General features: G+C 38.4%; 1 protein-coding gene across 1 annotated transcript; it reads right to left on the bottom strand.

Annotated features, from left to right (window-relative positions):
- Positions 1-482: 482 nt before the first annotated feature.
- On the bottom strand, positions 483-25,365 carry LOC149023953 (GATA transcription factor 26-like). Its single transcript, XM_089143385.1, has 6 exons — positions 24,767-25,365; positions 22,596-22,964; positions 3,470-3,920; positions 3,292-3,364; positions 584-719; positions 483-526 (listed from the first exon to the last, which is right to left on the bottom strand). The coding sequence occupies exons 1-6, from the start codon at positions 24,804-24,806 to the stop codon at positions 483-485; spliced, it is 1,113 nt and encodes a 370-aa protein (XP_088999511.1). The 5' UTR covers positions 24,807-25,365.
- Positions 25,366-26,234: the final 869 nt, after the last annotated feature.

Here is a 26,234-nt window from a genome sequence, read left to right as displayed (position 1 = left end):
TTTTTGGGGGGGGGGGGGGGGGGGTGGGGTTGGGATTAATGCAGCAGTACTATTGGTATTAGATGCCTCTCAAATCTCCAGTGTTGGAATCTCTGCCCATATTTGTAAACAGATACAGTTCCATTCTGGAATATCCAGGTAGTAAGGATTGGGGGGGGGGGGGGGGGGGGGGGCAATCTTGGCTAAAAGAACAAGCTTCATAAAGGAAAAAACCTGACCATGAGATTTTATACTGATGCTACATAAAGAGTGAAAATTTTCCATTGAAACATTTAAACCAAGTCAAATCACTAAAAAACAGTCTTCAACCTGTCTCAAACTATCCATAAAACAAACAAAAAATCAACTGAAAAATTCCATATATCGGTAAACTGTGAAATGTTTTCTCTACAATGGCACTAACATTTCTTGTTCACATCTTTTAAGGAAGACCTTTGAACTCCGTTCTTTTCATCTTTCTGTAAAAATGTACACATCTTTTTCTACTTAAATATTGTTGGCAACATTAATGTGAACATGCGAAATGCTACATGACAGAAATAAGGCATGAACAAGTTAAAATGTTGCCAAGGTTCTAGATTACCTCCAGATGCTGGGAGATACGGAAGACCTAAATTTCTCTCCAAAGGTAGTGAGTTTCCATCTCCATCGAGACAAGAGGAACAAGAAGTGGTTTCAGCCATTTCCTTGCTCGGGGTAAAGCTTTTAACATTTTGAGACTGGAAAGATGTTCAGGCAAAAGATCAGACAAAGACTGGGGATATGGGGACCAATTAAGTACATTATGACAAAATGATTATTGGAAGAAACAAAATTAAACTGAATCAATGGCATTCTATAGAACAGGAAAATCAATTTCTATGAAACTTGATGCACTGGACATACAAGGGCCTAGCACATGAGGAACACAATAGGAAAAATATACAAAACAATGACACTGCCCTTTTTTATATTTGACCATGTCATAGATCTGCCGAAGTCAACGTCATATATGTGTTGCCACTTATGTTTTAGCCAAGACATTGGTCTATCATATTTATCTCTTCTTCTTCTTCAAGTCTTATACATGCCTTCAAAAACATACATACCTGATACAGCTTTCAAAGCATCTATATCTGCAATTCTATATAAGATTGATGGTGTTATCACCCACTCTATTGGAATCAGAAGGAAAGCTTTGCATTCCAAAGTTCCAATTTAAGACTTCATCGAAACTGAAATTTTTATAATGGATTCTCTTTACATGACCATGGTGTAGTTTTCTTTGCTTGTTGCTTCCTTCCTTCAGTAAGAATTCCAATCACTTCTCACAGAAAATGATGCAGCACAGCCTTGGACCAACCCGAATTGAGAACCAGTTGATACTTGGGATTTTCTTTTATTTTTTATTGGAAAAATTATGTAAGCGAATTATTTAATTTGGTTAGGATAAATAGGAATTGTTTTAGTGGGTTCTAAAGTGCTAAAACTTACGAGAGTCGTAGTATAGTTGTTTTATCGTAAAGATCAGTACTCTGAAATATTCATTAATCTCGACAAATCAAAACGGAGTAGAAAAGACTGAATTAAGTTCATGTGTATGCCCTCTCTTCCTCCACCCCACCCCACCCCCCACACCCCCAAAAAAAATGACAAACCAGAACCTCTACTAAGGTTCAGCCGCAGGTCAGAAAACGAGGGTAAAGAGTTGAAGAAGAAGAACAAGAAGAAAAGAGAAGAGAATGAGGAGAAGAAAGGGGGCAAAGACAGTCTGCAGTAACCTGCGTCTCTACCCTCTAATGCTTTATTTATAATTGAAGAGTACAGTACTACTAACTTACTAATTCAGAGTACATTCCAAAAATAAACACTGACTTTCTGAGACCCTAAAAAGGGTCCCCAAAAAAGGAAACATAATATGAAACTCAAGCTACTGGGAAATTAGTAACTTCCAATTTTGTAGAGCACCCAAACTTTCCAATTCTGTAACAACTTGTTCTCCAAGGCAGCACTTTCTAATTATGTGACAGCTTGCACTCCAAGCCTCCACGACTTGCTCTCCAAGCTTCCAAGTATCTATCGCAATGCCCCCCCGAGCAGTCCTTTACTTCTAATGCAATATATTCTCTCTTCTGACTCTTCTCAGGTTCCTGCTCCCCCACACCCCCCCCCCCCCCCCCCAAAAAAAAAAAAAAGATCTTTCTCTTCTCTTTTCCTTCTTCTTCACCAATTTTTTGGCCCCATTACAGAGTATATGTACAAGTATACAACCAGCAAGTCAAATTGACCTAACAACTTGCATCAGCTTTGGGAACAAATTTCAATGGATTCCACAAAATCAAAGTGCCTGCAACACTTTTCACTGATCCCTCCTTGCAGGAATGTTATGTGATCTAAGTTGCATATAAAGGAGCAGTCTCAATCTCTTCCTCATCCAATACCTACTTAGTAGTTAGAACTCTATCTTTAGCTTCCTGCAAATGATCAAGCCAGACCTGAGTCAATTTTAGGAACCAGAGGTCCCTGTACCTCCACAACTAGGTCCCAGCAAGCAGCAAAACCATTACTAAAACATCTAGAATTACATAATGGATCCCAAAGAAATACCATTTCAGTTATTTGCAAAGCTGCAGGAGATACTTACGGTTAACAATATTAGAAGTTCCTTAACTTGAGGAACTTAATTCCTAAAGGTTTCAAACCAGCTCTGTTTCCCTCACCTTTTAATCTTTTTTCAAAAGTTAATTCACGGTACCTTCTTCCCATGGAAATTCATGACACAAAGCACAAAATGAATATATATAAACTTGAAATTATTTACTTTCTAGATAATGTATCAAAGCATTTCTAAGCATACTTCAGATATTGCTTAAACACAGCTAATTAGAAAATAAACTAATGTATTTTAATACAATGAGAAATTATGTCATCACAATGGATTGAAAGTCAACTTATAAATACAAAGTCTCAAAGCACACAAAACATAACCAAGCCTCAACTTAGAAGAATCTATTTTCAATATTCTGGATGCAGTACCCATTTTAACAATTGTCAGAACTAATGCTTAGTCATATGACTAATAATGCATGCAATTCTAACACTGATACAACCAGCAGAATATATTAACAAAACTTGCATACAATAATATCAAGGCAATTTGTAACTAGTAACAAAGGGAATAACACCAATTTATGCAACTGCAGTAACACCTAGAAACTTCCTCGTGAGGGTTTATAACTCTGCTGAAGCAATCCAGTTGAAAACACAACAAATCAAATATCATGAAATAATATGACAAGAGCAGAACACTACCTCCCAACTTATTTGCATATGAGGAGAAGGTGAAGTTTGTAGGATATCAGGGTTTTTAAGAAGAGTGTTTCCCCTGAGTAGAGAGTACAGGGAGCATGCATTATGATACAGTACAGTAAGTAATTCCGAAAGAAAGTAACCTACTTCACAATCTGTCAAACAAGGAATGGAAACTCACAGATATTTGTTTCTGAGAGCACTTGGTTTTGCAACGTTTATTTTCAACCCTTCTGTATCCCCAGTCTCCTGAATCAATCTGTAACTTTCTTTACTCTTAATGAATTCACTACTTTGGGACCGTAGTAACAACGACTCAACACATCCATTATTCAAGCAAGAAGGATCATTTTCTATAACAAGTGAGCTTGCTTCAGACTCCTCCCTGGTGAAAAATATTGAAGGCTTCAGTAGGACACCCCCCAGACCTATCTCAGCAGAAAACCTTGAATCATCCTTTTCAAAAATGAGCACCTCTTCCGAAAATGTAGTAAGAGAGGATGGTTCTAGCTCCTGTAGAATATCAACAAGGTTTCGTCTGAGCTTCTCAACAGGTGATGGACTGTGATGTCTAGTCCTTGATCTCTTTTTTGAAGGAATATAGGGATCCCATAAATTGAACTGGACTGAACCTGGAATGATTTGGATAAAACAAATCAAAGCTTATAAGTCATTTCATTGAGAGATGAAACATAAACATGCTATTGATTTCTCAGTCATTTTATTGAGAGATGAAACATAAACATGCTATTGATTTCTCGGAACTGGAACATGTAATGTTAACTCCATTTGGAAATTCCAAACCTTCAAAATGATGGAAGACAGCAGCAGAATAACTAAGATCAGTTGAATAAGTTCAGCTAGGTTATAGGACTCTAATCTATGACCCAAGGAGAAGGAAGGATTTGAAAATTGATATATCTTAAAACTTCTTAAGAGCAAATAATAGAAAATAATTGAGAAAATTACTCAATGAAACATATGTACCAAGACTGAAAGAAATTGAGAAAAAAGAAGAATGACGAAGAGAAAAAAGCAGCCTGTCACAAGCAATAAGGAAAGCCTGCGATTGAGAGTATTGAGTTAGATCTCCCAACTGTAAGTCATAGATTTATATTTGAAATACATTAAGAACCCCTGCCCCTACAAGAAGTTAAATTTTGAAATAAACCTAATCTAACAACTAAGAGACATTCACAGAACTGCCCTTGCAGTCGCCACTAGGACTTGGTCCTAGCAATGGCAAACTTCAACACTACCCCTCAGGGTAGAGCATACAAATCAAGGACACCAGCTTGGAAAAACAAGAACATATGTAAAAATAAATAAATAAAAGCTTGTAGCAACAGTAGATGCCGAAAGAATTTCACCCAATAGATAACCAACGGCAACGTAAGTAAATAATCTTCATGTCGAACGAACCATCCAACAATAAGAATAATAGGTGGAGATAAAGATGATCAATATCCATAAGTACAGCAGCAACAATAATATCTAAGGCACAATCCAATTAATGCCAGTAGTGATGTGAACATGGTGAACCCCCTAGCCAAAACCCTAAGTGGAGCCCACTAGATGGCTCCAAGAAGCCTCCTTGAGCTGCCTAAACCCCCTAGTAGGGCGCTTAGGGCATTTTCAGACCTGTTTTATTGCTGGAATTAATTCCAGAATTATCCCTACAGTTCTATTTGGGTGTTACTTCTTGATTGGAGTTGAGTTTGAGTTGGTTAAGTTGTGGATAAGATAAGACTCTTGGACAAAGAGGATTCTTATTCTTCAGGAGTTTTCTTTTGAGTAGAGTTTGTTGAGTTAGTTATTGGGTGCTCAGTTATTTTAATCTCTAGTACATGTGCCATTAGAATTTTAATTAAAATACATTTCAGGCATATGTTTATTAGAGTTTGAGATAACTTATTATTTTCTGCATGTGTCTTTCTTATATTCAAATTCAAGAGTCTAGATTACGTGGTAGGAACCTAGTTTGTTAAGGAATCCCACATAGTGTAAGAGCTCTTAGTAGGCTATAAATAAGCCTATTGTTTCTTTGTAATGTTAAGTCTGATTATTAAATAAAATTGATCGAGTTGAGGATCATGGTTTCCTAGTTGAGAGGGCCATGGTTGAGTAAAAGTTTTATTCAAAGGATCAGCACCTCTACCATCTATTCAGCTTATTCTTCTTCATTCCAGCATTTATAAGCATTCAAGCAAGCTTCCATGAGGGTTCCAGCAAAAGCCAAGTAAGTACAGTGGCCCCCACCCTAATCCCCTGCCTCCTTCCTCTATTGCAAGCCACCCCCAACCCTCCTCTGCCTTGTGGCACCAAAGAAGACCAACCTCACTCCATTGCGTCCTCTCTCTCCCCCTTCCCCTTCATTCTGAGAGAGCCCTAGCCCCACCCTCACCCTCTCCTACCCCTGCAAGGTGCCTCCTGCCCCTCCCCTGGTCCGTGCAACTTCTCCCACCCCCTGCCCCTGCTGCCACACCTGAATAGCAGCATCCCCAGCCCCCACCCCCACGACAACCACATTCCCTCCCCTACCCTCCCACAATACTGTTAGACCCCTCCGCCACTCTGCCCCTGCCCTACAACCCCTCCCCTCTCCCTGCCAACCCTCTCTCTCTTTCTTGCGAAAACAGAAAAGAAAAATGAAGAAAGAAAAGAAAAGAAGAAAGAAAAATAGAAAAGAAAAAAGAAAAGAAAGAAAGAATGAGTTCAAGAAAGATTTTCAAGATCCATCCTTCCCATATAGATCATTCCCTAATTTTCCCTCAACCCATATCCATCTTTTCCCTAATCCAAAAATTATTAGTTTCTTTTTATCAATCTTAAGGAATAATAATTGCCCTTCCTCTTTGTTTTTCATTACACCCCATAGGAATTTGATAAAAGCCAACCATCTAATTTGGGAGCTTCCCATATAATTTTGGATTAAACCTGTCCACCCCATAATAGTCTTCAAATCACCCTTGGTTCTTTAGATCATTCCATTAATTTACTGGAAGATTCTAGGCTATCTTCTCAAGAAACCCTAACCCTAGAATTGGATTTACATCAAGTAGTAGGGAGGAATCTCCAGAAGAAAAAAAAAGGTAAAATGTGCATCTCCAATGTCATCAAAAGTAGGTAAAAAGTAAAGTTCTAATGTCCATACAAGTGCTTTTCGCAAGATGGCAAGTAGTAGATAGTAGGTGGTAATTCTACCAGTCAACAGCGGAAATAAAGCCTCAACCAAAGGTCTCTACTATTCAAATATCATATTATGAATTGAATAGGTAGTATAGGTTACTGCAGACCAAGTAGTTAGGTAAAAGGGCAGTATGGGTTACTATGGACCAAGTAAGGTAAATGACAGTATAGATTACTGCAGACCACGTAGGTAGGTAAAAGATAGTATTGGCTTCCACAGACCAAGTAGGTGGATAAAAGTGACCAAAGTGGCAAGCAAGTATGTAAAAGTGACCGAGTAGGTAAGTATTGTTGTAGAATACAATCTTAGTATAAAAGTCCCCAATCTCCCTGTCACGTCTAGCAATACACGTGGATTAATAAGGACAACCAACTACCAACATCTCAAAGTCTACATTGAGGAACTACTTTATGTCATGGAACTTGGTACAAGAACTTTTAATCATTACATACGAAAATTCTGAACCACCAATAATAACTCAAACAAGACAGTATCAATAGTGGGACTCATAACATAACAGTCTCAATCATTTTTTTCTGCTCTCTATTTCTTTTGAACTCTGCTCTTCTCCTCTTCGATCAACTCCGGAAACCACATGTATTTATATGCAGTTCCCTCATCGCCTTCTCTAATTCCTCTTCTCCCTAAACACTCAGCTTTGTTTACTCTCACACACTTAATTCTTCTGTTTCTCCTAATCATTTCACCTTCCCCTTCCTTCTCAAATTCCTCACCGACTCAGGTTCCTCAATCAAGGCCAATAAATTCATTCCCAGATCCTCAAATTAGGTCATCTCAATGATATTTACAATATATTCATTCCCAAATCTTTTTTTTTTCTTTTTTTTTTCTTTTTTTTAGGCAAAGTAAATCATAGATCTTTTTCTCTTTTGGTCCCAAAGTAAGTCAAAGATTGCATTGCAGAACACTCATGCAAAGTAAGAGTACAACATGTTTAAATGGTTGCTAATGTTATTATGCCTCTCATAGCAGGTTGTAAAAGACCTTATGCTTAATATGATTTTTTTTTTCATGAATAAATAATTGAACTAATGCAAGAGAAACAAACATACAAAAGACGGTCTTTTAAGAGGAAGATCGAAAAGAAAGGTTAAGTTCCTAGGAGACAACAATAAGCCTGTTCCTTGGGATATCAACAATCAGGAGGAGGGGAGAAGCAACAAGCCTAAATGAAACATCAAAATAGATGGCATTCCAAATCATATCTTTCGAGCGGGATTTGGAAGTCCATCTCCGAAGATTCCATTCCCACCAAAGATGATTTACAGCAGCATTGAACACAAGCTTACCAACCCAATCAAAAATGGAGGAGCCTGTAAAGTTTCTCAAAATCCAAGACCACTCACTAGCAAAACCAAAAGCTCATTATGATTTTGCCATTGAATAAAATCAGCTTTTACCGCCTCTATTTTCTGAGGGATTCAACCTTGGTGAGATGATAAGGTTGGCTAGTTGGAGCTTAGTTCCAAGTGAGTAAGTGGGTTCAAATATTTATTCTCTTCCTTCATTCTTCTAGTTTAGTTGTGCTTGATTCAAGTTAGTAGTTCCTACTTTTTGTTTGAAATTTCTGGTAATCATTATGTATATCTTAGTTCTCAATCATATTTTATATTTGGACATTGAACCGCATTCTAGACCATGACAAGGAGTTCACTAGAAAGCAAATATAACTGATTATAAGCCTAACATCAAGTTCAGGCATTTTTAGCACCATGAACCCTTTTGCCTATAGACCATAATTTTGAGCCCCTTCCAAACCCCTCCTTCCCCACCCAAAGAGAATAGAAGGGGGAAAGGGAAAGAAAAAAAAAAAAAAAAAAAAAGAAGGACCCTATAAACCAATCTAGGCTAACCTAAAAATCAAACAATGAATTTTGTCACATTTGAATGACAAAACTTCACGTTTGTTATTGTAATTAGCCATGGAGCTATTCTATTCTATACCTACACTTTTTGTATATTAAGATTTAAGGTAACCATCTAGTTTACTCAAACATGGTATCGGTTGCTTGGGTCTGACCCTGGTTCATTTTTCTTATTCTGGTTCAAAGAACTGACTCTTCTTGACTCTTCTTAGTTCCTCGAGATCTGCATTCCTTTTTCTTCTTGATTACACACAGTTTCTCCTTGGTTCTTTTTCTTTTTCTTGCTGCGTTTTCAGATGAAGGTCAGCGTTTTCAGATGAGATTTAAGGATTTTCTTCTGTTTTAAATTTTGTTTCTCAGATCCGTTCTTCAGTGATGTTTCTTCTAGTTCTGCTTCTCAAATCAGCGTTTCTGATTTTGAGGTTTGTGCTTTGCGTTTCAAGATCTGGTTTCAGCATTTCTGGTTTCAAGATCTGGTGTGGTTCTGTGGTTTCAAGATCTGATTTCAGCGTTCCCATAGCTCTGAGATTCACGCTCTCTTTTCGTTGTGTAATTTGTCAAGATTTGTGATTCATGGCTTCTGATTCTTCTACCTCTGATGTGCATTTTCTAGATTCGTCTTCTTCACACTCATTTTCGAATGTCCACCATTAGTTGTTTGTCAAGCTTTCTGGAGAGAATTATTTGATATGGCATTCTCAATTTCTCCCATTGTTAAACACCACTGGTTTCATGTCTCTTGTTGATGGAATGACTCCTCGTCCTGATCCATTTCTTGACTCTGACTTTGCATCTCCAAGACCAAATCCTGCTTTCTTTACTTGGCATAAACAAGATAAACTATTGTTGAGTTTGCTTCTTTCCTCCCTCACTGACTCTATTCATTCACAAGTGGTTGGTCTAAAGACTTCTTTTGAGGTATGGAATGCGTTGATTGCCACCTATGCTTCTTCCTCTCAAGCAAGAGTGATGCAGCTCCGGCTTCAATTACATAACGTAAAGAAGGGAGCCAATTCCATGAATGAATACCTTCTGAAGGTCAAGAAAATTTCAGATGCTTTGGCTCTTGCATCTGGTCCTGTTTCTAAGTCTAAACTGGTGTTGTTTATTCTTGGAGCCTTAGGACCTGAGTACCAATCGTTTCTTACTTCAATTACGACTCGTGATGCTCCTATTAAGCTTCCTGATCTTCACGGTTTGCTGTTCTGTGAAGAAATCCGATCTACTTCTGTGTTACAAGGTCTAACTAACATCATAGCACATGTAGCAAATGTTTATGTTTCTCCATCTCAATCTTCTTCTCGGCCAAATTTTTTCAGAATTTTGTTCCATCTCGCTGTGCTGGTCGTAAATCAGGCCGATTTGCTGGTAGAGGAGGTTGTGGCGGTGGGCGATTCTCTCTCTCTTGTCAGATTTGTGATCGACCAGGCCACACAACTAAAAATTGTTATTAATTTTCAAGGTTTGTTAGGTCTAATTAATGGTTTGCTGCACCTTCTTCATCTTCTATTGGTCATTATCGGATGCCTCAGGCTCATTTTGTCAATGCCTCAACTAGTGCTTCTCACTAGTTACCTGACTCGAGTGCTTCACATCATATTACTCCAAACTTGGGTGTCATAAGCTCTCTAGCTGAGTACATTGGAAATAAACAAGTTCAAATCGGCAATGGAACAAGTATATCAATTCATCATGTTAGTAATTCCAAAATTTCAATTTCCAATTCTCCATTTCAATTGTCTAACATCTTACATGTTCCCTCTACTTCATATAATCTTTTATTTGTGAGTAAATTCACATATGATAATCCTGTATTTTTTTGAATTTCATGATACTTGTTTTCCTATCAAGGATTGCTCCTCGGGGAATATCCTGGTGACCGGGTGATGAGGACATCAGTGAGCAGTTCCGAGTTTACCGGCGACGCCGACATAGAGATCATCCCACGACTGCATCTATGTGGATGGATGATGAGTTCGGAGGTTATCGGATTGATAGGATCCTATGGCTCGATGAGAAACACTACTCATAAGCAGTTTGTCATGTTATTTTCCTTAGTCTTAGTGGGTTGGGTAGTAGTTTACTATTGAAATATTTTAATTTCATGTTTGAGTCTTTATGGGCTGGGCCTAAAGTCTATTTTGGCCCAATTTTGAATTATTTTGGGTTTGGGTTATATTTAAAACTTAAGTTGGGGTTATTTTGGGAATTAAACATGTAGGGTTGTGAGGGATCAATTTTTTTATTTAAACCTTGTATGGAATTCGTTTTTGGGCAAATGAATTAAAGAATTAGAAAAGAAGCTCACGCTGCTCTCTCTCTCTCTCTCTCTCTCTCTCTCTCTCTCTCTCCCGGCGGAACTAACTCTTCCCCCTCTCCCCAGCCAGGATCAGCAGGTAACATTATCTCTCCCTAAATATTTATTATTTATTCTTTGGCAGTAGTTTTGTTTAAAACAAAAACTTCCTTAGACTCTTTACATTGTTAATTGTTGAATTCCTTGTTAGAAATCTGATATTGATTAGGATAGCTCTATTTTATTTAAGTTTCTTAATATCCTTGCATTCAATTTAGTGTTATGGTGCCAAGATCCCCATCCCCTTGTTTCCCTATTGATTCTTGTTTAGTTGTGTTTACCAGTAGGACTTATTGTGTTTATTTCTCTACTTTAGCTATCTTACATGCATGATTAATCAGAATTCAAGTGCTGCAAATTCCTTTCTTTACTATCTGTCAATAATAGATGTTCAATTCTAAAAGTCTAGTAGCCCACTTTGTAGGTCCCCTAGTTTCTAGGGTTTCTCCTACATCAATTCTAGTATCAGAGCATGGTTTAGAGTGTTAGTACTGCTGGACTTTTAGGTTTCGGGTTGTTAGAATTGTTGGTTTTTAGTTTAGGTGTCTTTAGGTCAGACCGTGTATGGTAGTAACCCGAAGTGGAAACGAGTATTCCAATATGACTGGTTCATCGAGTGCCCAATTGACCCCTGACCAATTGACTCAGCTGCTCCAATAAAATGGAGATCTTAAAGGCCATTCAAACAACTCAAGAGGAGTTAAATAATCAAAAGGCAACATAGGCAGCTCAAGCCACCACCATTCAGGCCATAGAATGTAATATTTGGACCCTTGCAACACGATTTACAGCCATAGAGGGACAGCAAGGGCAACAAAGACATAATGCTCAAGCCACTGGACCTAGGAATGAAAACTACCAAGTGGACCTCCAAAACTTTGACCACCGCTTCGAGGATCTTGATAGAATTGGGGATAATTTCCAAGGTAATGGACAAGGTAAAGGTAGAGGTCGTGGAGCACGTGGACATCTTGGTCCTATGCATCATGCAACCTATGAGCATGACAATGCTCTTGACACCCATGATAGAGGGTTCGATATTAGGAGGATAGTCAAGGTAGAGGCCCCATCTTATGATGGCTAAATAAATGCGAAAGTCTTACTAGCTTGGATTAGACAAATGGACAGGTACTTTGATTTTTATAATATGTCGGAAGAGGTTCGCTTTAGGTTTGCTAAGATTAAGCTTACCAGGGCTGCCCAAGATTTTTGGACAGAATTAGAGTACCAAGAGAACAATCTAGGACTTGAGCTAGTGACCACTTGGGTTGAGATACAAGAAAGGCTTAAAAAGGAGTTCTTACCTATCACCTTTAGGCTGAACTTGTTGAACGAAATGAACACCCTAAAGCAAGGGAAATTAACTGTGACTGAGTACATGGCCAAATTCAATGAACTTAAGATTAGAAGCCGTACTCATAAGGATGTTGAGCAAATACTTTCTAGGTTTATTACTGGACTTAACTCAGATATCCAGTCACGACTTGCACCCCACTTAGTGCAAGATGTCCCTCAAGCCTGTAGGATTGCTCTAGAACTTGAGACGTCCATGAAGACCTTTCCTCAAAAGAAGAGCTTTCAGCCTGGAGAACCTAGTTTCCGAAGGTCTACCCCTAACACTACCAATTTCCAAAGACCCCCTATTAATCCACAACACCCAATTGATAACAAGGGTAAAGGCATTTTGGGAACTCCCCCCATGAAACCTGGCCAACTCCACTGTTTCCAATGCCAAGGATTTGGACATGTTGCTAGGAAATGCCCCAATAGAAACCTTTATGTTGGAGGGCAAGACCATGTGGATTTAGATTAGGATGATGATCAAGAGCCAGAGTATGAAGACCATAGACCAGATGAGGACATATCTGATGAGGATCTCGATATGGTATATGGGTCTAAGCTTGGAGTTGTGTGTTGTATGGTATCACAACCCAAAGATACTGATGATTGGCAATGGACTAATATTTTTATTACCTACACTTGCCATCAAGATAAGAATTATCGAGTCGCCATAGATAGTGGTAGTTGCATGAATGTAGTTGCTCAAGGTGTTGTTTCCAGAATGGGGCTCAAACAAGAGGCTCACCCCAAACCGTACAAGGTTGCTTGGGTCGATCAGTCTACTATCCCTGTAACCCTTAGGCGTCTAGTTCCCCTACATTTTTCTTGTTATGAGGACAGAGTGTGGCGTGATGTCCTAGAGATGGATGTTGCTCACATCATTCTAGGGAGACCATGGTTATATGATAGGGAGTCACTACCTATGGGAAATCTAACATCTGTATCTTTGAATATAAAGGGAAAAAGATTCGATTGACCCCTAGCGCCCCAAAAGAGTTTAAGGTTGTCGAGCATAAAGGCAGTACTATCAAACAAACTTGCTCTAAAACACTTGGCATACTAAATCAGCAAGAATTTGAAGTTGAGTGTAAAGAGTCAGGAGTTGTTTATGCTCTAGTTGCCTCGCAAAGTAATCCAGATACACATCACACCTCAAACAAATTTGCTAATGTTCCAAGAAAAGTGCAACCCTTATTAGAGGAGTTTCGACAGTCGGTTTCGAGGACCTACCAAATGAATTACCACCTATGCGTGATGTCCAGCACGTAATTGATTTAGTCCCGGGGTCCTCATTGCCAAACTTGCCCCATTATCACATGAATCCCAAAGAACACGTTGAGTTGAAGCAGCCAGTAGATGAATTGCTTCAAGGGATTCATTAAGGAGAGTCTTAGCCCTTGTGCAGTACCTACCCTACTCACGCCAAACAAGGATGGTACTTGGCATATTTGTGTAGATAGCCGAGCCATTAATAAAATCACCATTAAGTATAGGTTTCCCATACCTAGGCTTGATGACATGCTAGATATGATGGCTGGTTCATTAATCTTTTCCAAGATTGATCTTAAAAGCGGGTACCACTAGATTAGGGTTAGACCTAGGGATGAATGGAAGACGGCCTTTAAGACAAAGGATGGCCTATTTGGTCTGGGAGTTGCTTCCATAAGTGATAAGCTTAGAGAAAGTCGTTTGAGGTGGCACGGCCACATTCAACGGAGACCTATAAATGCTCCTGTTCGGAGAAGTGATATAATCCATATTGAAGGAATTAGAAGAGCTAGGGGTAGACCTAAGATAACCTTAGGAGAAGTGGTGAGAAAGGATATGTATAGCTTAGGCCTTGTATCTAGCATGGCCTCGAACAGAATTGATTGGAGGGCAAGAATCCATGTAGCCGACCCTATTTAGTTGGGACAAGGCTTATTGTTGTTGTTGATGGCCTCTTTGAATGGTTAGTTATGCCTTTTGGCTTGACTAACGCACCTAGCACGTTTATGAGAATAATGAATCAGGTGCTACAACCATTCAATGGCAAATATTTAGTGGTTTACTTTGATGACATCCTCAACTATAGTAACATCCCGTCTTCCTACTTAGATCACTTGCGTCAAGTTTTCCAAGTGCTTCAACGAGAAAAGTTGTATGCCAATCTCAAGAAGTGCACGTTCATGAGTGATCAAGTCATTTTCTTAGGATTTATTGTGTCAACCCAAGGAGTATCTGCTGATTCTGAGAAAGTGAGAGCCATTGTTGAGTGGCCAGACCCCATGGCCAGAACCCAGTGGCGAAGCCACTAAGGGACCGGGGGGGGCCATGCCCCCCCCCGGATTTTTTAAGTTTATTATAATTCCATTAATGTTTGTATTTTTTATGTTAATTTCCTTCATTTTTCCACTTTTTTCTCTTTTCACATGTGAAATATCACTATTTGGCCCCCCTCCCAATATTGAGAACAATTTTTAAAGGTAAAATAATGGGTATAAATGTCATCCCTAGTTAAAAACTAACTCCTCAATCCCTATTTATTCTCCCCTATCTTCTCTCTCACGTCTTTTCTTCCTATTTATTTTCTTCTCTTTCTATAACGTTGGGTTAAAGAAAAATTTTGAAAAAAAAATATTATTAGATATTCAAAATGTCATTTCTAATTAGAAACTAACTCCTCAATCCCTATTTATTCTCTCATATCTTCTCTCTCCTCTTTTCTTCTTATTTATTTTCTTCCGTTCCTTTTTTTTCTATTTTTTTGGGTTGAATTCTTTTTTCCTATTTATTCTTCCCTTTCTATAAGCGTGGGTTAAGGAAATTTTGGGAAAAAATCTTCTCCACAATTAGGTATTCTTTCTCTTTCTCATTTTATTTATTGTTTTTTTTTTTCTCATTTTGTTGCTATTCTTTATTTGATTTTATATTCTTTTTTTTTTTTTTATTCTACAATTTTTGTTATTTGATTTTATATTGTGAATAAAATGTCTATAATTAATAAAGTAACTAACTACCATTGGTTTACATCTCTAATGTTAAAAAAATTTGGTTTGCATCTGACTTTTAAGGGTTGAAGTCATGTGTATTCTTTTTGTAATGATGCTTTAATTTACTTATATCTTGTTGAAAAAAAGTATCACTATTAATAATTTACCTATTTTTGTCAAATATGTGTGGGCCCCACAAAATATATGTGGGTTTATTCCTTAATATAATAAAATAATTCATAGGTGAGACCTCCAATGGATCTTATTAGAGCCCACACAATATGTGTGGCAAAAAAGCATTAGTGTTTCTCCAATCTAGACTTCTATTTTTCGCCCCCCCCCCCAATATTGAATCCTGGCTCCGCCCCTGCCAGAACCGACTAACATCCATGAGGTGCGAAGCTTCCATGGCTTAGCCACCTTTTATAAGAAGTTTATCTACTAGTTTAGTACCATTATGTCTCCTATTATAGATTGCATGAAGAAAAAAAAAAAGAGTTTCAATGGACTAAAAGTGCTGGGAAGGCTTTTAAAGAGATTAAGAAGTTGATGATGGAGCCTCCAGTCCTGTGCCTTCCAGACTTCTTTAAAGTCTTTGAAGTTAATTGTGATGCATCTGGCATTGGGATAGGTGGTGTCCTTAGTCAAGAAGGACATCATGTTGCATACTTTAGTGAGAAGCTTAATGAAGCCAAGCAATGCTATTCCACTTATGACAAAGAGTTGCGGCATTATCTTTACTGTAAGAATTTGTGTTACATTCTAATCACCAGGCCCTAAAATACTTGAGTCCCAAAAAAAGCTAAATCAAAGGCATGCCAAGTGGGTTGAATTTTTACAAGAGTACACCTTTGTACTCAAACATCGACCTGGTGTTGAAAATACTGCTGCTGATGCATTAAGCCAAGTTAATATGTACTTCGCCACACAAATGCTACAAGTCGGGCCAATGTGCTACTTCAAACAATGAATGTTGAGGTTATAGGATTTGAGCAAATCAAGGGCCAATACCCCACTTGCCCTGATTTTAGTGAGGTATTCACTTCCCTCAGTGGAGATCCTCCTATTAGCCGCTTAGATTACCTTCTAAGAGATGGTTTCCTTTTTAAAGGAACCAAACTAAACTATGCATTCCCAGGACCTTACTTCAAGATTTCCTGATCTGGGAATTGCATGCTGGGGGAGTTGCTGGTCACTTTGGTTGAGATAAGACGATTAGCTTAGTAGAGGATCGATTTTATTGGCCAGGACTCAAAAGAGACGTTGCTAGGGTAATGAGTCAATGTAAGACATGTCAGACTACTAAGCAACAGAAACAGAACACAAGGTTGTATACTCCCTTGCCTGTACCACATGCTCCGTGGCAAGACCTTAGTATGGAGTTTATGCTTGGCCTTCCTAGGACTTTGAGAGGTCATGATTCCATATTTGTAGTAGTAGACCGTTTCTCAAAGATGGCTCATTTCATTCCCTGTTCTAAGACATGCGATGCATCAATTGTGGCTAAATCTTCCATAAGGTCGTCAAGTACCATCGGTTGCCTAATACCATAGTGTCCAATATGGATGTTAAGTTCACTAGTCACTTTTGGCGGACTCTATGGAGGATGATGGGAACCAAACTCCGTTTCTCTTTTGCATTTCACCCCCAAACCGATGGTTAGACCGAGATTGTTAATAGAAGTCTAGGGAACTTATTGCGTTGCCTTATAGGAGAGTACCTTACCAGTTGGGATCGGGTCCTTACCCAAGCCAAGTTTGCCTATAATAGCTCTAAGAACCGAACCACTGGTCTATCACCTTTTGAGATTTGCCTAGGATACAAGCCCAAGGCTCCTATAGACCTTATTCCAGCTGTGTCCAGCTCTAGGACTTCCCCATCAACTAAGTCTTTTACACAGCACATATCTGATTTACATGCAAGTATAAAACAACGAATAGCACTAAGTAATGATCAATATAAGTCCAAAGCTGATGTGCATCGACGACTGCAAGAGTTTCAAGAAGGAGATATGGTGATGGTTAGGATCAGACCACAACGTTTCACTAAAGGTAAAGCAAGCAAGCTACATGCTCGTAGTGTAGGGCCATTTAAGATTCTGAAACAGGAGCTAATGCCTATGTTCTTAATCTGCCAACTAACATGGGGATCAACAATATTTTCAATGTGGAGGACCTTGTCCCCTTCCATGGCACTCCTACTACTGCATCTTTCTGATGACCTTGACACCCTTCCCTTTGTTTTTGATGACCCTGATGGTAAGACCCCTTCACTCCTTACTACTTCAGTACCACCTATGCCTAAATTTCACAACGAGTTTGAGACAGTTGAAGAGATCCTTGATGAAAGAGTTACAACTACAAAAGAGGGAGGTTACAGAGAATTCCTAGTTAAGTGACGAGGACATCCTGAGATCGACAGCACTTGAATCACGATGGCAGAGCTACAACGACTTGACCAAGACATGCTAGAGTACTACCAGAGCCTTTATTCACCGAAGGTGAATTCTTCAAAGTCGGGGAGAGTTGATGAGGACATCAGTGAGCAATTCCGAGTTTACCGGCGATGCCGACGTAGAGATAATCCTACGATATCATCTATGTGGATGGATGATGAGTTCGGAGGTTATCGGATTGCTAGGATCCTATGGTTCGATGAGAAACACTGCTCATTAGCAGTTTGTCATGTTATTTTCCTTAGTCTTAGTGGATTGGGTAGTAGTTTACTATTGAAATATTTTAATTTCATATTTGAGTCTTTATAGGTTGGGCCTAGAGTCTATTTTGGCCCAATTTTGAATTATTTTGGGTTTGAGTTATATTTACAACTTAAGTTGGGGTTATTTTGGGAATTAAACATGTAGGGTTGTGAGGGATCAATTTTTTTATTTAAACCTTGTATGGAATTCGTTTTTGGGAAGCAATGATTGAATGAAAGAATTAGAAAAGAAGCTCATGCTGCTCTCTCTCTCTCTCTCTCTCTCTCTCTCTCTCTCTCCTAGCGGAACTAACTCTTCCCCCTCTCTCCATCCAGGATCAGCAGGTAACATTATCTCTCCCTAAATATTTATTATTTATTCTTTGGCAATAGTTTTGTTTAAAACAAAAACTTCCTAAGACTCCCTTTGCATTGTTAATTGTTGAATTCCTTGTTAGAAATCTGATATTGTTTAGGACAGCTCTATTTTCTTTAAGTTTCTTAATATCCTTGCATTCAATTTAGTGTTATGGTGTCAAGATCCCCATCCCCTTGTTTCCCTATTGATTCTTGTTTAGTTGTGTTTACCAGTAGGACTTATTGTGTTTATTTCTCTACTTTAGCTATCTTACATGCATGATTAATCAGAATTCAAGTGCTGCAAATTCCTTTCTTACTATCTGTCAAGAATAGGTGTTCAATTCTAAGAGTCTAGTAACCCACTTTGTAGGTCCCCTAGTTTTTAGGGTTTCTCCTACATCACTGGGCCCCTTAAAAATGGTGTGTACCAGCTTCCTGTGGACAACTCTTTTGCTGCTGCTTCTTTTGCTTCTGCTTTTACTGTTGTTAAAGCTTCTCATGATGTATGGCATATGCGTTTAAGGCATGCTAATACAGCTATTGTTAGTAGAGTTTTATCTCAGTTTAATCTTCCTTCTGTTGGTGTTAAATCAATTTGTATGTGCACCTTGTTGATATGGAAATTCTTATAAACTACCATTTCTTTCATGTACTAAACATACAAATGGACCTCTTCAACTTGTATTTTCTGATTTGTGGGGTCCTGCCCATAAGGTTTCTAATGATCGCCATCGATTTATATTTCATTTGTGGATCACTTCACTAGATCTACATGGTTGTCTTCAATTTCTTCCAAATTTCAGGCTTTGCAAGTTTTTCAAATGTCTAAACTCTTTGGTGAGAAACAATTTTCTACTCCCATTCTTGCCTTACAATCTGATTGGGGAGGAGAGTATCGCACTTTTTCTACATTCCTTGAGAGTTGTGGGATTTCTCATCGTTTGTCTTGTCCACATACATTTGAACAGAATGGTAGGGTTGAACGAAAACATCATCAAATTGTTGAAATGGGTTTGTCTTTGCTTGCTCACTCTGGTATGCCTATGTGTTTTTCGGTGGATACATTCTCTACTACTGTTTTTATTCTTAATAGGCTACCAACTACAGCTTTGAATTTTGCCTCTCCTTTTTCCTGTTTGTTAAACGCCGTCCTGACTATACTTTTCTTAGGACATTTGGCTGCTGTTGTTACCCATTGTTGAGGCTGTTCCATAAACATAAATTAGACTTTCGTTCAGATCCTTGTGTGTTTATTGGATATAGAACACGCCATCATGGGTATTGGTGCTTGCAACCCTTTACTGGGAAGATATTTGTATCTCATCATGTAGTCTTTGATGAGATTTTGTTTCCCTTCCGATCTGCTTCTTTGGTTCCTACCTCTCCATCTCCATATTCTCAAGCTTTTCCTTTATTATTACCAACTACATTGTCTACCAATTTTGGTGTTCAAAAGACAGGTTCCACGGAGGTATTGGATGATTGTTCGGGCGTTAGCATTGATGCACCCACTGATGCACTTATTGATGTCCCTCCTGATTCAGCTACTGCTCTCCCTGATAGTTCCCAAAGCATCAATCAAAGCGTTCATTTGGGTTCTCTTCTGGGTCCAACTACTGCTGTTCCTAATGCTGCAACTGCTGGTGCTCCTATTCCAGATTCAAATATTATTTCTACAACACAAAAATTGACTCATTTGGTGCTGTACCTAATAAGGACTGTGGACTGTTTGATTCAGCTGGGTGTTTAAATCATTTACATGAGCCATTAGTTTCTATGGATTTAAGTAACATTAATGGGCCTGCTACTAGTGTTTTAAATGGGCCTCCTGCAAATATCTCAACTCAAATTACCCATCTTGGCAAAAGGGGATTTCAATGGTAACATTTTTAGTAAAACTCAATTACATGGGCAGACTATACATGGGCAGCATTTCACTCAGCTGTCTTTACCTCCTACACATGATCTAGTGACAATCATATGTCACTCTCTCTCTCCAACGAGTTGCCACTCAACTCAGTGAGTCAATCTACTCATAATATTTTTCCTAGATCTCATCTAATGGTGACTCAATCTCAAGATGGGACCTGTATCCCAAAAATTTAGAGCTTCTATGCCACTAGATACCCACTTCTTTTGGCTCTCTTAGCTGTTGGATCTTTCGATTTTGAGCTTACTTGCTATAGTCAAGCTTTTAAATTTCCCATATGGCGGCATGCAAGGACAATGAGTTTAATGCTCTCCTTGCCAACAAGACTTGGATTCTCATACCCTCACCCTTAAATAGAAGGGTTATTGGTTGCAAGTGGTTATTTTCGCATCAAAAGGAAGTCAGATGGGACCATTGAGCATCACAAAGCTTGTTTAGTTGCCAAGGGCTACACACAGGAACATGGGTTAAATTATGATGAGACCTTTAGTCTTGTTATCAAACCCACAACTATTCGTGTCATACTGACCTCAGCTGTCTCCAAACACTGGCAATCTCAAAGAGGATGTGTATATGCACCAACCACCTGGTTATGTTGATACTCGGTATCCCTCCTATGTATGCAAACTACAGATATCTCTTTATGGGCTCAAGAAACTAAGCAAGCACACAGAGCATGGTTTCTCATTTTAGCTCTTATCTTCACTCTTGAGATTGCAGGATATAAGATTGACTCATCTCTTTTCATTCGTCATCACTCATCTGAGCCTCTTTATGTGTTGATATATGTTGATGATATTTTGGTCACGGGACCCTCTTCACCAGCCATTGACTCCTTATTACACTCTCTCTTCGGAGATCGCTCTTCAGGATTTGGGCCATGCGCGGTTTTTCTTATGTGTTGAGATGATTCCTATGCCCACTGGTATTCTTCTCTCTCAACAGAAGTATATCTATAGTCTCTTGGATAAAGCCGGAGTGACTAATGTCAAACCAATCTCCACCCGATGATGTCTACTCTCCATTTATCATGTTCAGGTGGCAAACCCTTATTGGATGCCACTCTTTATTGAAATCTTGTTGGCGAGCTCCAACATGTAATACTTACAAGGCCTGATATTGCATTTTTTGTTAACAAATAATGTCAAATCCTCTCCTCTCCCACCGAGGATCATTTGATTGCCTTGAAGAGGTTGTTTCAGTATCTCAAGGGTACTATTCTTTTTGGCTTACGTATTACTCCATCATCCACCTTATCTCTAGAGGCTTACTCTGATGCAGACTGGGCAGGCTGTCCTGATGATCGTAAGTCTCATGGTGGTTATCTTATCTTTTTGGGATCTAGTTTGGTGTCTTGGCAATCTCGAAAGCAGACTATTGTTGCTTGATCCAGTACTGAGAGTGAATATTGTGCTCTTGCCCTTGCCACCATTAAGTTGACTTGGGTTCAATCACTTTCTTCTGAGTTAGGCATCTCATTAATCTCTTCACCTGTTCTCTAGTGTGAAAATATTGGGGTGACCTACCTCTCTGTGAGTCCGGTTTTTCATGCCAGGACGAAGCATATAGAGATTGATTTTCACATCGTTTGTGATCTTGTGGCCAAGAAGGAGTTATTGGTTCAGTATATTTCCACATCTGATCAGCTAGCAGATATATTGACAAAGAGTCTCTCCCCTCCTCGATTCTCTTTGAGGGAGGGTATTAGGGAATAGAGAATGTTATTGTAGTTAGCCGTGGAGCTATTCTATTTTGTACCTAGACTTTTTGTATATATATATTATGATGGACATGTATTAAGGTTATTATCTAGTTTACTCAAACAATGTTTCATGTATTGTTTTACATATACAAAAATTAAACAAGCAGAATCCATAATCATAAAAAAAAAGGCTTTGTAATGTGAACCAACTCAACTTGAAAGAGAGAAACTAACTATGTTAAAAAAATAGAGGGGTAACTTGGGTATGTAAGAATATCAAGGGAGAAGCAGAGGTGAGAGTTTGGATTTTTGGGGGAGCCAGATGTGAAAGATTGAGTTAGGAAGTTTTTAGTAAATAGAGTCAAAATATAGGGGAGTGCAAAATTTGGTCTAAAAAGTAATAATAATAAACCTTTCAAATACATAATAAGCCTTAACATAAAGGACATAAAAAATGTTGTGCTTTGGTATTGCTGACTATTTTTAAGGTGCATAACAGCCTTTAGAAAAGACTTCAGTAATAACCAAGGTTCTGATCTAGTTTCAAGGGCAAGAAATATCAGATCTAGTTTTGAGGTTTTGATCCTGGGTCTCCATGGGTTGAAACCCAGGATCCAAACTAGATTCAAACTTGGATCTTGGGTTCATTTAGGCCAGACCTGAAACCAAGATAACTCAGAATTTAGCTTCAAGGTAATAATTACGTGAAGTATCATTAGTGCCATGAAGGTATGATATACCCAGTAACAACAAATCCTAAAATGTAATGCTGTATCAACAAAAATATCAGTAATAGAGTCATCTAACGTTAAAGAACTATCCAGGTATGATAGTCAGTCAAGAATCATAAAACAGAAACGGTTTAAAGATAACCTGAGATCTCATTCCCCTCTGTGCTACCTAACTGAACACAGCTCTCAGAGCAGGATATTGCAGACTCTGAACTAGATCTATTGCTTGTATCATCTTCAAGACCTGGTGGACACAGATCATATGCTACAAAGTTGTCTTGCCTTTTGATTTCTGCTGCACCATTGGCTTTGATATCTATATTTTTTGTCATTGTCTTTGACGGTACATCCCATTCTTGAGTGTAATCGGACTCTTCAGTATCAAAAGGTTGGAAAGAACGTGCATGTAGAGGGGTATAGTTTTCAAGTGTGCCTTTTGTCCTCCATCTTGATCCACAGGCATTGCACAACACTGGCTTTTCTGGTGGTCCATTCCTCCAAAGTGGAGTGCCTATGCAATTGTACCATGCATCAGCATTTGATTATTAAGAAAATAAGGAGGTGCATTTCAAGGAGAGAAATTGTTCATCACATGTTAATCAAGGAAATTCATGATGGTGAAGTAAATTGGCAGTTCAGAACTGGGTAGAATTATCAGACTGTACTGATTATAGTTGATTAGAAGGGGAAAGCGTATCTATTAAAAAGTATGAGGAATCTAAAGAAAAAGAAAAGACGAAAACACAACAAGAAAACAAAAACAAACAAACAAAGTAGAGCAAAAACCTAGACAAGTACTAGGACTAAAAATAAATTATAGCTTCAACATGTAAATATTAATCTAAAACTTAAAAGTAGTTCATCAGATTGTTCACAAGATCTTTTTAATAAGACGATTCATAAGCAAATTTTAGTTTGTTGCTCCTTCTTGCAGTGGCCTGGTTAATGTCAGAAATGGAGCTTAACAATAATTAATTGCATGAAATAGAGTCAAAAGAGAAGGAAAAAGAAAATACTAAGCATACCCACTGCACAAGTCTCCTGTCACTGCCAGGCTTGGGGAGGGTCATATTGTACCCAGCCTTTACCCTGCTTTGTGGATAGGCTATCTCCCAAGTTGAAAAGAAGACATTGTTGAAGTAAATAAAAGTGTGAGCACACACTTATCTAGGAATATTCAAAGCAAAAGGAAGCCTATGGTATTCAACCCAGACAAAACAGAAGAGACTCAAGAGACCATGGGCTACCAAATTGATACTACTCCAATGTTTCGGTTAGAAAAAAAAACTCTCAGCAGTTCTTTTTCTTGACATTCTCAAGACTTCTATTCAATATATTAAGTAATAATATTTTCATCCTACTACAAAGTTTAACTTAAAGTAATGTTGCCAAGATGTTCACCACAAACTCGTAATGGACCTCTAATGGTGACATAATATCAAGGAGATTATAAAAGAGCAGACTGAAAAGAACAAAACAATTATGCAATGGATGATTATATTCAGCTGTAAGCAGACAACTATAGTATGAATTTGTTGATCTAACATCTTTTATATCGCTAGATGGAGCAGCAACAAAAGAGGACTATTGTAGAGTAGTGAAATCAAAAGCCTAAAAAACATCACCTCTCTTGTCTACCCTCAATTTCACATGCAAAATTCTTCCATTAAGCAATTTTTCAGAAGGGAGAACAGTGCATGGCTGCTAACTTAACTTTCACCCCAACTTGACCATAAGGCACACTTGGCTGTCTAGCTGTCTTATTATGCTCTGGGATTTTAGTCACTACGCAGTAAGTATTTTTGGGTGCACCTCTTACATCAGTTAAGACATGGTGAACTATAAGGGTTAGCCACCATGGAAAGAATATCTAACTCTAGATGGCCTGTCAAATGAAGTAACCTTCATGCCTCTACATGTTGAAATGAAACATTCAACTCATTAACTGCCAATGATTTTTCATGTACAATGTCAAATAACTTCTCCACCAACAGAACATTCAAACAATAAAATTAACAACAGGATATAACTTAAGTCAGAATTTGGGGTGAAAATATACAGTATCACATCCAAGGAGCAAAGAACAAAACAAAATGTCTTACAACATTATAAAATGTGAGAATTCAACAAAAAATTCTGTCTTTCCAATCAAACAAACTACTACATAACCCAAGCCTAGAGGGGCGGAAAAAAAAAGTGAGAAGTGAAGTACAAAGTACAAACTAAATTGTTTAGACAAATCCATTTTAGTTGGCATCCAGAAGCAAGGAAGAAACAGAGCATTCAACAAGTAGACCGGAGAAATAAACTTACTTGTAATACCACAGTGACAACAAGGCCCTTGTTTGCCCATGCAAGTTTTGTTATCCTCAAGATTAAAACCCACCCCCAACGAATTTCAGTTGTTCCTTTTCTTTTAGCTTCTGTATTTGTATGTCAGCATCTTTTTAGGTTTTCCATTTTTTTTTTTTTTTTATTACTTTTGTTTTGTTGGGGGCGTTTCTCCCTGTTCTTCACAATACTTTGTGGTGAGGAAGAAGATTGAGGAGCATTTTATATGCAAAGGCGAGAGACAGATTACTCAGTGCCATTTACGGATGAGGAAGTGAAAGAGGATCAGAAAATCAGAGACAGAAGAGGATAAATTGATGACATGAAGAATGAACAAAGATGGCGTCTGGGTTGTGTCTCCCAATATCTGGTAATTTTATTGGTGGAACGATTCATGCTCCACCATTAAACCCCTTCTTTGAAAAACTCACTCCATCATTGCTTTCATGCTTTCTTTCTTTTCAGTCATTCGTCGTTACTTCGTAGGATTTTCGAAATTTCTCTGAAAATCTGCGGATTTCCAAATACAGCCATTGAGGAATATCTTTCCAGAGGGCCAATGGGTGAAGCACACCATCCTAGGCTCATTTGGTATTTACTGTCACCCAACCTGTCATAGTTTTGAAGTCTACTCAAAAGGAAAAATGTGTCCCATTGACAGAATAAAAGTCCTTCTAACCAAAAAAAAAGAAGAAAAAAAAAAGAAGGGAATCCTCCCAAATGCAAAAAGAGTACAATTATTCTCTTCACTAATAGAAGATCTGGACTTAATCAATGAAGTTAATAATCACCATATAAATGAGGGATTGGTTGTAAAATATAATGAATACCCAATTTAACTAAGAAAATCCAGATAAATACACTTGTATCTATTAGACGTCTTCGTATTTGGTCATAAAAGGTTTCGTAGTGAATCACATGCGATCTAGATTGATCAAGAATAGCCTTGTTTTTTGGAACAACATTGGATCACTATTAGAAAAGATTTTGTTACCAAGGCAAAAGATTGTTGTTTGGTTATGTAACTCGCGCATTAGCCTAAGGGCCAATGAGACCAAGTCCAAGGGCATCAACATTGATGAGATTTTTCATTTTAGAAGGAGTTAAGTGGTTATTTCACATGCTCTTTTGTCTAGGAATTGGACAATTCAACTAACCAATGTTCATTTTCTTTTTGAAATTTTCAAACACACCCCTTAGGTTACCCTTTAAAATTAAGGGAAATGTTCAGCGCCACCCCCGAGGTATCCAATTATTAGTTAGAACCCCTATTACTAACATTGTTAATCTTAGTTGGTTTTTAGCCCCTCAAACCTCCCCCCCCCCCCCCAATCCACCATGTTTGTCAATAGTGGATTAGTAGAGCGGTTAAAAGCCCAACTTCCCACGGGGAGGTCCTGGGTTCGCATCCATCCGGCGGCACCTATATTAGTAGTATTCCCCCCACCTT

The sequence above is a fragment of the Hakea prostrata genome, chromosome 2 (genome assembly GCF_041222555.1).
Source record: "Hakea prostrata isolate BN-2017 chromosome 2, UWA_Hpros_2, whole genome shotgun sequence".
Classification (NCBI taxonomy): Eukaryota; Viridiplantae; Streptophyta; class Magnoliopsida; order Proteales; family Proteaceae; genus Hakea; species Hakea prostrata.
Note: the sequence above shows the minus strand (reverse complement) of the source record. Positions and strands in the feature narration are given on the sequence as shown.